Consider the following 13,099-nt stretch of genomic DNA (forward strand, 5'->3'; position numbering starts at 1 on the left):
CCTTACATTCTTCAGACCATCCTGAATCTTAGCTTCTTTGAACTTTTGAAAATTATTTTGGACCTTATATAACTCGAATATTGATTAAATAAGTCAATTATACTTAGGGGGTGTGGAATTGATGCCGGAAAAATTGAAATAAAAAAAATACTAAAAAATTAGCAAGGGTATGAAAAATATGAAAAATTCTCAATTTCTTTGTACGCCAAATCTCCACTTCTTTGAGTTTTTAAAAATTATTTTAGATTGCATATGGCTTGAATATTGATTAAATAAACCAATTACACTTAGGGGGTGTGGAATTGATGCCCGAAAAAATTGAAATCCAAAAATTCAAAAAAATTAGTAAGGGTACAAAGAAATCCTCACATTCTTCATACCCTTTCAAATCTCCGCTTCTTTGAGTTTTTAAAAATTATTTTGGACCTCATATGGCTTGAATATTGAGTAAATAGGTTAATTGCACTTAAGGGATGCAAAATTGATGCCCAAAAAAATTGAAATACAAAAATATTAAAAAATTAGTAAGGGTACGAAGAATGTGAGGAATCCTCACATTCTTCATTTCCTCCTAAATCTCCACTTCTTTGAGTTTTTAAAAAATTTCTTAGACCTCATATGGCTTGGATATTGATTAAATGGGTCAATTACACTTGAGGGTGGGGTGGGTGGGGTTGCAAGGGTATGAAGAATGCAATGAATCTTCACATTCTTCGTACCCTCTCAAATCTCCACTTCTTTGAGTTTTTAAAAATTATTTTGGACCTTATATGGTTTGGATATTGATTAAATAGGTCATTTACATTCAGGGGGTGTGGAATTGATGCCCGAAAAAAAATTTGAAATTGCAAAATACTAAAAAATTAGTATCCTCACATTCTTCATACCTCCCAAATCTTCGCTCCTTTGAGTTTTTAAAAATTATTTTAGACCTCATATGGTTTGAATATTGATTAAATAGGTTAATTACACTTAGTGGATGTGTAATTGATGTAGAGAAAAATTGAAATCCAAAAATACTAAAAAAATTAGTAAGGGTACGAAGAATGTAAGGAATCCTCACATTTTTCGTACTCTCCCAAATTTCCGCTTCTTTGAGATTTTAAAAATTATTTTTGACCTCATATGGCTTAGATATTGATTAAATAGGTCAATTACACTTAGAACATATTTGATACACAGGAATAGGGAATGGAAATAAATATTTTGCTTCCATTTCTATTTTTTGGTGAATGGAAATGAATTTGGTGATTTCATATGTAGTGTTTGGATGAACCTAGGATTCAAGATTGGAATGATTATTTATTTTCATTCTAATGTTTGCTAATAATAGGAATGAGAATAAAAAAGAAATAAATTGATAGTAATACTCTTACACATAGTTTAAAATAAAAAATTTTATTTTCATTTTAAAAATAAATAAATTTTGAGATTTTTTTTTTTTTTTGTTACTAAATAAGAAGACTAAAAAAAATAGTCTTGTTATGGGATGAAGAAACATTGGGGCTTGATTAATGAAATTCAAAGGTAAAATAGTAATTTTAAATTATTTTATATTTTCTTATAGGATAAATGAATCAAAATACCATTTACTTGTGATAAATTGAAATCTCACTTATAAGTAGGATTTGATTTCTGTCGGAATCATTTTTTATTTCATTCCTACCTTCATAAAATTTATTCAAATATGGGAATGAGGAAGGAAAGAAATAAAATGCCTATTTTCACTCCTCATTCCCATGTACCAAACATTCTCTTAGAGGTGTGGAATTGATGCTAAGAAATATCGAAATCCAAAAATATTAAAAAATTAGTATGGGTACTTATTAGCCTCAAATCTCTAATTCTTTGAATTTGAAAAAAAAAAAATCACTTTCATTCTTTAAAAAGATTATCATACAATTAAAATTTATTGAAATGATGGAATTTATACAATTAAATTTTATGGAAATGATGTGATTCATTTTTCCTCTTCAATTACAAATTATATTATTTGTGGTATTTTCAATATTTCGCCCACTACACGTTATATAAATAAAATTAAATAATAAGAAAGTATTTATTAATGCAATTTCTAATTAATAATTAGTATATGATCATTTTAATTTATTTAAATTTATTTTTATATTTTTTTAAAAGAAAATGGAATTATACTTTCAATTCGTTGAAATTATTTAATTCTTTTTCACTTCAATAACCAATTATACTGTTTTTCATATTTTCAATATTCCCAATTTTTTCCACAAATAATTTTAGATTAAAATAAAATCAATTAACTAATTCTTAATTTATAAATAATATCACAAAACTAATTTTTGATTATTTCAAATTTTATTTTATTTTTCTTGAGATCTTATATTTATCACTTTATATTACAAGATAAAATAAATTGCAATTTCTCTATCACAAAATTTTTATTTTTACAAAATATTCAATTCTTTCCAACTTTTATTAAATAATTCCTGAAATTATATAATTAGTTGTTGTAAAGATTATAAATTTTTGTGTTGCATGGGATTATTTTATTGGGCATAAATTTATTTATTTATTTATTTATTTCATTCACGTAATTTGTGGGTGGGGTACCAAAAAGGTCAATTCAGAACCAAGCATTTCCCCATATGGAAATGTATATGCTTCATGTGTAAGAAATATATCGGCAAGGGAAAAAAACCAGAGAACAAATGGAGACTAAAAGCATTAGTCAAGCCACTTCCTCAAAGTTCGGCCCCGGCGTCGACTTCTCGGCACTGCCGGAAGGTTGCATAGCCGGTATTCTGGCATGGACAAGTCCTCGCGACGCCTGCAGGATGTCAGTGGTCTCGCCTGAGTTCCTGTCGGCGGCGCAGTCCGACGCTTTGTGGCAAACGTTTCTACCAGACGATTATCAGGAGATCATCGGCGGATCTTTGGAGTCTTCGGCTCGGCTGGATTTCTCCTCCAAGAAGGAGCTCTTCTTCCGACTCTGCAATTCTCCTCTCTTGATCGACGGGGGTAAAAAGGTAAATTCGTAGTCCGCCGTTTATCCCTTTTTTTCTTGTATTCTGCAAAATAATATAAATTTTCGGATTTATAATCCCATTTTTTTTTGTAAGTAATAGAAATAGATTTTTTTTTAAAATTTTTTTGCAAATATTTATATTTTAATTTTATGAATTTTTTTCTGTATAAAATATCAGTTTTCTAATTCCTTTTTGGGAGGTAGAATTGATACTCTGTATTATTAGAAAATCGAAATTTTTAAGCATTTTGTTCATATTTGTGGCATCTTTTCTTATTTTCCTTGTTTGAAAGAAATCTTACTCATCATATTCGATAGAGTTTTTGGTTGGACAAAGAAAGCGGGAAGAAATGTTACATGTTAGCTGGAAGGGAGCTAACGATTATATGGAGTAGCACTCCAATGTATTGGACATGGGATTCTCTACCACAGTCTCGGTATTTCTCTTTATTCCTCTCTGTCTTCTCTTCATCATTTCTTTTATTCTCTCTTAACTTATTCTACGGAAACAAACAGATTTAGCGAGGTGGCGAATCTAAAACTTGTGTGGTGGCTTGAAATCAACGGAAAGATGAATACTTGCATCTTGTCGCCAAGGACAAACTATGTGGTCTATCTTGTATTCCAAAGGAATGACAGATTTCATGGATTTGAAAGCAATCCTATAGAGGCATCAGTTGGAATTGTTGGTGGCGAAACTACTAAACAAGTAATTTACTTGGATCCGGAACATGATACCAACCCCAACTCGGCTCGATTAGATGGGTGGTACGAAGTTGAATTAGGTGAATTCTACAATGAAGGAAGAGAAGGTGAGGAACTCGAGATGAGTATTATGGAGGTGAAAACAGGCAATGCCAAGTATGGGCTCTTGATTGAAGGGATTGAGATCAGGCCTAAATTTTGTTCTTAATCAAATATTCCATCATTTTATGATCATATTTTGATAAAAATATTCCCATTTTTTAAAAAAAAATAACAATTTTTCTATAACTACATGTAATTACTTGAAATAGTTAAGGCCGTATATGTTAAAAATTGGTAACTTTTCAAACAAAAATATGAAAGATTTTAAATTTACAAATATGAATATTATTTCATCTTTTTTAATCAATTAATTCAGAAAAAAAAAAAAAAAAAAGTTGGAAAGATCACTTCAAATGAGATTTGGTTGATACTTAGCATTCTTTAGGTTTTTTATAACAATCTGAATGTAATTAGATTTATTTATTATTAAATGGGTTTCGTAGTGCAAGGTGTTCAGTTTATTATGGCCTTATCACCTTTAGTTCTTGTATATAATTGATGAAAATCAATAATATTTCTTATCGTATTCTTTTTTTTGTGTTTTTTTTCTTTCTTTTTTTTCCTTTTAAAGAAAAAAGAAAACGAAAATGCAAGAATTATAAAAAAAAAAAAAAATATTTAGAGCTTGTGTTGGTTGTATGATTTAAAAATGGTTTTTTATTTTTAAAAACAGAAAATTATTATTTAAAATTTCTAATAATGTTTGACTGTTGTTCTCTAGAAATAATTTTAAAAAATAAAATGAAATAGAGAATAATTTTTAGAGAGTAAGTACAAGTTGTTTTCACCATTTTTTTTTTAAAATGTCATTTTCATCTTATTTTTTGAAAATTGCTTTTAAAAATTGTTTTAAACCTAAAGAATAAAAAACAATTTTTAAAAACAAGTTTAAGGAATCATGATCAAATGGGTCATGGATATTTAAAGATTTTAGAAAACCTCGATTTGATAATATGGTTATCATGCAATTCAATATATCATTTTTACACATCATTTTTATTTTTTTAAATAATCAGAAACATGATTATTAGATTTATTTTCCAATTATAAGTTTAGAAATAATTAGTGATTCACAATGAATCTAAAAGGTTTTTTAATTAAAAGAAATTACCTACCTTCAAGCTTTTTTAATTAGCGAAAGCTTTTTAAAAAATAAAAAAGAAAAAAAATGATATTTGATAGAGTCATTTAACAAGTGATTGTGCACGAATCATTTCAAGTAATTTTTCAAGTTTTCAAAAGTAATCCTTAAAATAAAATTTCATATTTATTTTATATAAACCCAAAATTGTTGAGACAGGAGGAAGGAGAGGTAAAAGGAGAAGGGGGTGGAAGGTCAAGACCGGCTCTTCCCTTAACCGGTTAAGTTGATTTTGTTTTACGAATTTAAAATGGATGGCCAAGATGTAATCTTTGGACATCTATGGTTTAAATAATTTTGGTACGGTACCGGAGGATGTACCGTAGAATTCTCCATATTATTTCATGTATACTTCGTGTGTAAGAAATATAGCAGCAAGTCAAAAAGCCCACAGCAGAGAGAACAAATGGAGACTGAAAGCATTATTCAAGCCAATTCTTCAAACTTCGGCGCCGGTGTCGACTTCTCGGCACTGCCGGAAGATTGCATAGCCAGTATTCTGGCATGGACAAGTCCTCGCGACGCCTGCAGGATGTCGACGGTTTCGCCTGAGTTCCTGCGGGCGGCGGAGTCCGACGCTTTGTGGGAAACGTTTCTACCAGCCGATTATCAGGAGATCATCGGCAGATCGTTGGAGTCTTCCGCTCGGCTGGATTTCTCCTCTAAGAAGGACCTCTTCTTCCGACTCTGCAATTCTCCTCTCTTGATCGACGGGGGTAAAAAGGTAAATACGCGGTCCAATATAGTTGTTCTTTTTTTTTTCGTTTATTTTGCAAAATAATAGAAATTTTCTGAATTTCCTCTTTGCATTTATTCATATTATTAGAGTGATTAATCCGATTTTTTTTTTTAAGTAATGGAAACCTCCATGTGATGATTAACGTATAATTTTTTAATATTTAATTAATATATTAATAATATTAAAAGCACTGAAAAAAATTATTATGATTATTTTTATATTTTTATAATCAATTAAATAAAAAATATTATTTAATTATAATTAATATGTTTTTTAAATAAATTTTAAATATTTTATTTATATCATAACTTTGATATATATATATATATATATATTTGGTGGATGTTATTTAATAAATGGTCCTAGTGGTACTTACAATATTAATAAAACCTTTTGTTGGGCGTTCGAAGTTCTAACCTCTTTAATTTTACAAATATTTATATTTTACTTTAATGATTTTATTTTTTTGGGTATAAAATATCAATCTTTTTAATTTATTATTAGTATTTTATTTATTATTATTAAGAAATCTTACTCTAGTTCATTATATTAAATAGAGTTTTTGGTTGGACAAAGAAAGTGGAAAGAAATGCTACATGATAGCAGCAAGGGAACTAACAATTATATGGAGTGAGACTCCTAGGTATTGGACATGGATCTCTCTACCACACTCTCGGTATTTCTCTTTATCCCTCTCTCTGTCTTTTCTCTTCTCATTTTCTTTTATTCTCTCTTAACTTGATCAAAACAAACAGATTCACAGAGGTGGCCAATCTAGAAATTGTGTGGTGGTTTGACATCAAGGGAAAGATGAATACTTGCATGTTATCACCATGCACAAACTATGCGGCCTATCTTATCTTTCAAAGGAATGGCATATTTTATGGATTTAAAGACAATCCCATAGAGTCGTCGATTGGAGTTACTGGTGGCGAAACTACTAAAAAAGTAATTTACTTGGATCCTGAACATGATATCAGCCCCAACCCGACTCGAATGGATGGGTGGTATGAAGTTGAATTAGGCGAATTCTTCAATGAAGGAAGAGAAAGTGTGGAACTCGAGATGAGTATTATGGAGGTGAACAGACTTAATGGGAAGTATGGACTCTTGATTGAAGGGATTGAGATCAGGCCTAAATTTTGCCGAATTTAAAATGGATGGCCAAGATGTAATCTTTCGACATCCAATGGTTTAAATAATTTTCGATACGGTATCAGAGGATGTACCGTAGAATTTTCCATATTATTTCATGTATGCTTCGTGTGTAAGAAGGGTTGTTCTATGGTACCCACTCTTTATTTTGGGAGTACCTACCCACATTTGACCCAATAAAAAGATGACATGTGTAAAATATATATCATTAAAAAATTTATAAAAACTTATCAAACCGGTAAAGATGACTTGTTGGTGAGAAATAATCACATGCATTTCATATATATCTAAATATTACAACTTTTTTATAATTTATTATTAAATATCAAATATAATTTGTTATTTAATGCATTACCTAACTCTATCTAAAAAAAGAAAATTATACCAACTACTCTTATACTCTCATTATTCCTATATAAAAAAAGGGATGGTAATTTAATATGAAAATTAAATAATTTCAACTACCAAATTACAAAATATGTAAGATGTATTTTGATGAATCAAATTTCAAGATCAAGTTTAAAACTTTTTGAGAGAGAAAATTTAAAATTTGTATTATATGAAGAAGATGAAGGATTTCAAGTGATTACAAGTGTCAAAGGTAATATTTGATATTTTTTTTTATCCAAATACAATTGTTGTAGGAAGAAATGTGATGTTAAATAACGATTTTAGAATTTTTTATGAGTTTATTATAAAATTTTGTTATCAAATTGTTATTAATATTTTTATATAATTTTTTTTTTTTTTTTTTGTTCATAGATTAAATTTGAAGATGAAGCTTTATATGTTTTGAAGGATGTCAAGTGATTACAAGTATTAAAAGGTAACTGTAGACCCCCTTTGAAGAGCCAAGGAACTGGCAGCACCCGAGAAGTGGGGGGGGGGGGGGGGGGGGACCCTCTCCATGCGTGGGACCAGCTGCAAGAGACAGAGAAGCCATGCTGCTGATATGATGAACAGCAAAGAGAAGCCATGCTGCTGATGTGATGAATAGCAAAGGAAGCAAGTGATGGCTTGCCCGAGAAGGTAGGAACCGGCTGGAGAAAAAGTGATAAAAGAGAAGAAAGGAAAAGGGGGAAAGACGTGCAGAGAAAGGGAAACCTTGAGAAATTTCTTTTCCGAGAACAGCCGCATGAAGTGAAGGAAGAAAATAAGTGATCTGGAGAAGGGCACCAAGTGAAGAAAAGAAAAAGCTGGCTGGAGAGGGAGATAGCTTGAGCTGGGTGAAAGAGAGGAAAACGGGTAGCAGTTGGGAGGATTCTTTGAAGAGAAAAAAATCTGGAGAGCAGAATAGAGGAACAGAAAGAGAGAGAGAGGAGCTAGGAAAGAGGGGTTGAAAAAGGATTTTTAGCAAAAGGGATTTTCGGGATTTCCAGGTATGAATCAGAGAGCATATTTAACCGATCATGAATTGCATTGACTGTGCTATAGTTCATTTCGCTTTCTTTGTTTTGGTGTTGTTGGAATTATTTTGTCTCTGTTTTATTTGAGTTTGATGCCTGAAAATCATGCTTTTCATTTCTGTTAATTCCACCTGCTTTGGCCATGGATGTCGCCTAAAAATGGGTATCTCCATCCATAACTAGTCAAACCAAGAAATTTCAACGTTGCTTCATAAAATCCGAAAGTGGGCTTCTCTACTGTGAAGGTCTCAAAGTCCAACAAAGTGTATCTTTAATGGGAATGAGAAGCTTTTGGAAGATTTAATGCTAGCTGCCCGAGAATGGTGACCCGTAGGCCCACCAAATCCAAATAACTTAATTCATGTGATGGGGAATGAGCATAGGAGAATATCCTAATAAGAATAATCACTTCAAAAGCATAATGGAATTAGGGCCCCACAAGTCCAATTCTCTCACGCTAGTTTTTTTCTTTTTTTACTCATTTCCCAATTAAACATACCGCTTAGCAGCTAGGTCACATTGCATGGCCATTTTGGCATGCAATCTTTCACCACCACTCACCATTTTGTTTATTTATTCCTTCACATTTTAATATTAAATTTCAATTCTTCAAAATTACGACTTCAAAATTTAATTTCCGATTTCAAAAATTTCAATATTCTCGTTCATTAATTTAATTATTATTTTCATTATTATTATTATTTTATTTATTTTTAAAAAAAAAAAATCCAATTTTTAAATAATTCTTTAAAATTCTGATTTCCAATTTCTTTAAAATTTAATTTTCAAGACACCAATTCTCAAATCCTTTTAAAAATTCCAATTTCTTTTCCAATTCTTAAATTTAATTTTTCAAGACTCCAATTCTCAAATCATTTTAAAAATTCCAATTTCTTTCAAATTTAATCTCCAAAATTCAAATTCTTAAATTTAATTCCCAAGACTCCAATTTTTAAATAAATTTCAAAACTCCAGTTTTCTCTTTAACAGCTTTAATGCTTTTCGGGTTTCAAATAATCTTCTATTTATCTCGACTTTACATAAGCATGAATGTAATTTTCATAATTCCAGATTAATGGAATTTGTGAGATTAATTTGTGCAAGATAGATTGGGCTTTGGTGGGGGCCCTACACGCGTGATTTCATGATCGATTGGAGGATTGATTGATTTGATTGCTATAGGTGATTGATTTACACTACTCTATGATACACACACGATTATTTTGTGTTTAATTGCTAACATTTGTTTTCGTTGAAGTAAACCAGTTCATCACTCAGGTACATTATTTGTCTCTCCTATTCATTCAATTATTTTGTTTTGAGTGATATTCCTTCAATATCCATGCTCGATTAATTAATTGTCATGATTGCTTCATTTTATTAGTAGAGACCCGACTTTAGGGACTTAAAGGGGTGCTACGGTCTGTATCGTACCTTCCCGATAAGTAACCTGACCCCCGAACCCGATCCAGTTTTTCGCAGACCGCCTTTTCCAAAATAAGGAGTCACACTTAGGGTTTTTCTTTCTTATTTTGTTTACCCTTTTAAAAATAAAACAAAAATAAGTGGCGACTCCAAGTCATTTTTCTTAATAAATAAAAATCAAAATTTCGAATAAAACAAAAAGCAAGTTTCGTCATCGAGTGGAAAACGCATGAACCGAAATACGGGGTCCACAGTAATATTTTATTTATTTATTTTTTCTATTTACATATAACTATTGTAGGTAGAAATGTCATGTTAAATGACATTTAAATATGTAATGATTTATAACATCTAGATTTTTATTTTTATTTTTGAGTTATTATTAATAAAATTGAGAGCATTTAGTCATTTGTTATGAAACTGTCATCAATATTTTGTAAGAGATGGTACAAACTTTCTAAGAGAGAATACAAACTTTCTAAGAGATGGTACGAACTTTCTAAGAGAATGTACGAACTTTCTAAGAGAGAGTATGAACTTTCTAAGAGAATGTACGAACTTTCTAAGAGAGCGTACGAACTTTCTAAGACAATGTATGAACCTTCTAAGAAAGGGTACGAACTTTTTAAGAGAGGGTACGAACTTTGTAAGATAGTGTACAAACTTTGAAAATATAATATTTTACAATTACGTAATGTTTTAATTTTTTAATTTTCTTGAAAATAGTTTTTATCATTTCTAAACTTGATTAGTATCAATAAACAATATTATTTATATTTTTAAGTGGAAAAAATTGAAAAAATTTTAAAATCCTCACATTCTTCATACATTTTCTCACATTTTTCGTATCCTCTCTAATTTTTTAGTGTTTTAATTTTCTAATTTTTTTTAGGATAATTTACATTATTTCCAATTTTAAAATTTTAAAATTCTTTTTTTGTAACAATTCTATCAATAATAACTCAAAATAATATTATTAAACTATGTTATTGTTATTTCAAGTTAAAAAGTAAATATGAAAATTTAAAAATATAAATAATTTAGGGTACGAAAAATATGAGAACGGTATGAAAAATGTGATAAATACATGTTTGGTACTTTCATCACATTTTTCATATTGATTTTTAGTTTTAAAATTTTTGAAATTACAAATTTATTTTCGAAAATACTATCATTAGTAACTAAAAAGAGTATTAGTAATTTGTTTTATTCTAATTTAACTTTAAAAACCTTAAATTAAAAAATTGTAAAATTTGGAGAGTACTAAAAAAAAAATTAGGAGGATCTAATTACCTAAGTTTTACATATGATTATCAAAATGTTGAATTTTAATAAAAATACTCATTTTATATTAAAATACTACCATATTCATTTTTATGTCAAATTTAAATGTTTAATAATTTATTAAAAATAAAATAATGTAATTACGATATATGATGGTTTTTTTTGTTAATAAATATGTTTTCAAATTTTATATCATTTTTATTTTTATTTTTTTTCGATTTTATTTTTATCTCATATTTATTTTATTTAAACCAAAAATGGTTGAGAAGGGGGAAGAAAGAAGGTCATCGGTTCAGATCCCTGATTAAATGGAATTTTTATTTTAAATTTAAAATGAACGGCCAAGATGTTGAACATCCAATGGCTTAGAAAAACTTTTCGGTAGGTACCGAAGAGGTGCCCTAGAATTTTCCGTGTAAGAAATATAGCAGCAAGTCAAAAAGCCCAGAGCAGAGAGAACAAATGGAGACTGAAAGCATTATTCAAGCCACTTCCTCAAAGTTCGGCGCCGGCGTCGACTGCTCGGAACTGCCGGAAGCTTGCATAGCCAGTATTCTGGCATGGACAAGTCCTCGCGACGCCTGCAGGATGTCGACGGTTTCGCCTGAGTTCCAGCGGGCGGCGGAGTCCGACGCTTTGTGGGAAACGTTTCTACCAGCCGATTATCAGGAGATCATCGGCAGATCGTCGGAGTCTTCCGCTCGGCTGGATTTCTCCTCTAAGAAGGAGCTCTTCTTCCGACTCTGCAATTCTCCTCTCTTGATCGACGGGGGTAAAAAGGTATTTACGCGGTTCAATATATTTCTTCTTTTTTTTTTAGTTTATTTTGCAAAATAATAGAAATTTTCTGAATTTCCTCTTTGCATTTATTCATATTATTAGAGTGATTAATACGATTTTTTTGTAAGTAACGGAAACCTAGATCGGTGGGTACGAACACCGAAAAATATGGTAGATCTAATCCTGTCATTATATCCGGTATAAGATCAGCACAAAGATTTGGATACTCCTTCACCATGAAAGATTTTAACCTCTTTAATTTTACAAATATTTATAATTTATGGGTATAAAATATCAATTTTTTAATTTACTATTACTTTTTTAATTATTATTATTAAGAAATCTTACTCTAGTTCATTATATTAAATAGAGTTTTTGGTTGGACAAAGAAAGTGGAAAGAAATGTTACATGATAGCAGCAAGGGAACTAACAATTAAATGGAGTGAGACTCCTAGGCATTGGACATGGATCTCTCTACCACACTCTCGGTATTTCTCTTTGTCTTTTCTCTTCCCATTTTCTTTTATTCTCTCTTAACTTGATCAAAACAAACAGATTCACAGAGGTGGCCAATCTAAATATTGTGTGGTGGTTTTTCATCAAGGGAAAGATGAATACTTGCATGTCATCACCATGCACAAACTATGGGGCCTGTCTTATCTTTCAAAGGAAAGACAGATTTTATGGATTTAAAGCCAATCCCATAGAGTCGTCAATTGGAGTTACTGGTGGCGAAACTACTAAAAAAGTAATTTACTTGGATCCAGAACATGATATTAGCCCCTACCCGACTCGAATAGATGGGTGGTATGAAGTTGAATTAGGCGAATTCTTCAATGAAGGAAGAGAAAGTGTGGAACTCGCGATGAGTATTATGGAGGTGCCTCATCCATCGCGATTGAAGTCTGGACTCTTGATTGAAGGGATTGAGATCAGGCCTAAATTTTGCTCTTAGATGTTTTTGTTTTCTTGTGTTAAGTTACAAATCTTGTGCCTTAATTTGTAATGTTATTGGATCAGGATGACTAATACCTCTTGAACATGTGTCATTAATATTACTAAATAATTGTTCTAGGCAAATTTAACTCATATATTCGGTAGCTTCCTTTTGAGTAAATTAATTCGGATCAATACGATGATCCAAACTAATTTAGCAAAAAAAAAAAAAAAGGTTGGAATAGTCTTATTTATATATTTATGATCTCGTGTTGACATCATGGTCCAATCACGATTTAACTAACAATTCAATTAGTGACGCATGATCGGGTAACTTTTTGGATTTGGTGATCAACTTTAGTTTAAAATTGCACATATATACAAAACTTTAACCTTAATTAATTGCTTCTTATTCATCCTCACC

At 30.4% G+C, this 13,099-nt stretch overlaps 3 protein-coding genes across 4 annotated transcripts; all 3 read left to right on the forward strand.

Moving 5' to 3' along the window:
• Positions 1 to 2,684: 2,684 nt before the first annotated feature.
• LOC117913278 (putative F-box protein PP2-B12) lies at positions 2,685 to 4,018 on the forward strand. The gene is made up of 3 exons (XM_034828228.1): positions 2,685 to 3,002; positions 3,320 to 3,438; positions 3,518 to 4,018. Exons 1-3 carry the CDS (start codon positions 2,685 to 2,687, stop codon positions 3,912 to 3,914), a joined length of 834 nt encoding a protein of 277 aa, XP_034684119.1. The 3' UTR covers positions 3,915 to 4,018.
• A 1,292-nt stretch (positions 4,019 to 5,310) lies between these two features.
• On the forward strand, positions 5,311 to 7,042 carry LOC117912103 (F-box protein PP2-B10-like). The gene is made up of 3 exons (XM_034826570.1): positions 5,311 to 5,673; positions 6,246 to 6,364; positions 6,444 to 7,042. Exons 1-3 carry the CDS (start codon positions 5,356 to 5,358, stop codon positions 6,841 to 6,843), a joined length of 837 nt encoding a protein of 278 aa, XP_034682461.1. The 5' UTR covers positions 5,311 to 5,355; the 3' UTR covers positions 6,844 to 7,042.
• A 4,309-nt stretch (positions 7,043 to 11,351) lies between these two features.
• LOC117912102 (F-box protein PP2-B3-like) lies at positions 11,352 to 12,832 on the forward strand. 2 transcript variants are annotated; one of them, XM_034826569.1, is made up of 3 exons: positions 11,352 to 11,738; positions 12,109 to 12,227; positions 12,344 to 12,435. In XM_034826569.1, the coding sequence occupies exons 1-3, from the start codon at positions 11,421 to 11,423 to the stop codon at positions 12,351 to 12,353; spliced, it is 447 nt and encodes a 148-aa protein (XP_034682460.1). In that variant the 5' UTR covers positions 11,352 to 11,420; the 3' UTR covers positions 12,354 to 12,435. The 2 variants fall into 2 exon arrangements, with proteins under 2 accessions (XP_034682460.1, XP_034682459.1); XM_034826568.1 differs by having other exon boundaries at positions 11,358 to 11,738; positions 12,295 to 12,832.
• The last annotated feature ends 267 nt before the right edge of the window (positions 12,833 to 13,099 follow it).

Source organism: Vitis riparia, chromosome 4 (assembly GCF_004353265.1).
Source record: "Vitis riparia cultivar Riparia Gloire de Montpellier isolate 1030 chromosome 4, EGFV_Vit.rip_1.0, whole genome shotgun sequence".
Lineage (NCBI taxonomy): Eukaryota > Viridiplantae > Streptophyta > Magnoliopsida > Vitales > Vitaceae > Vitis > Vitis riparia.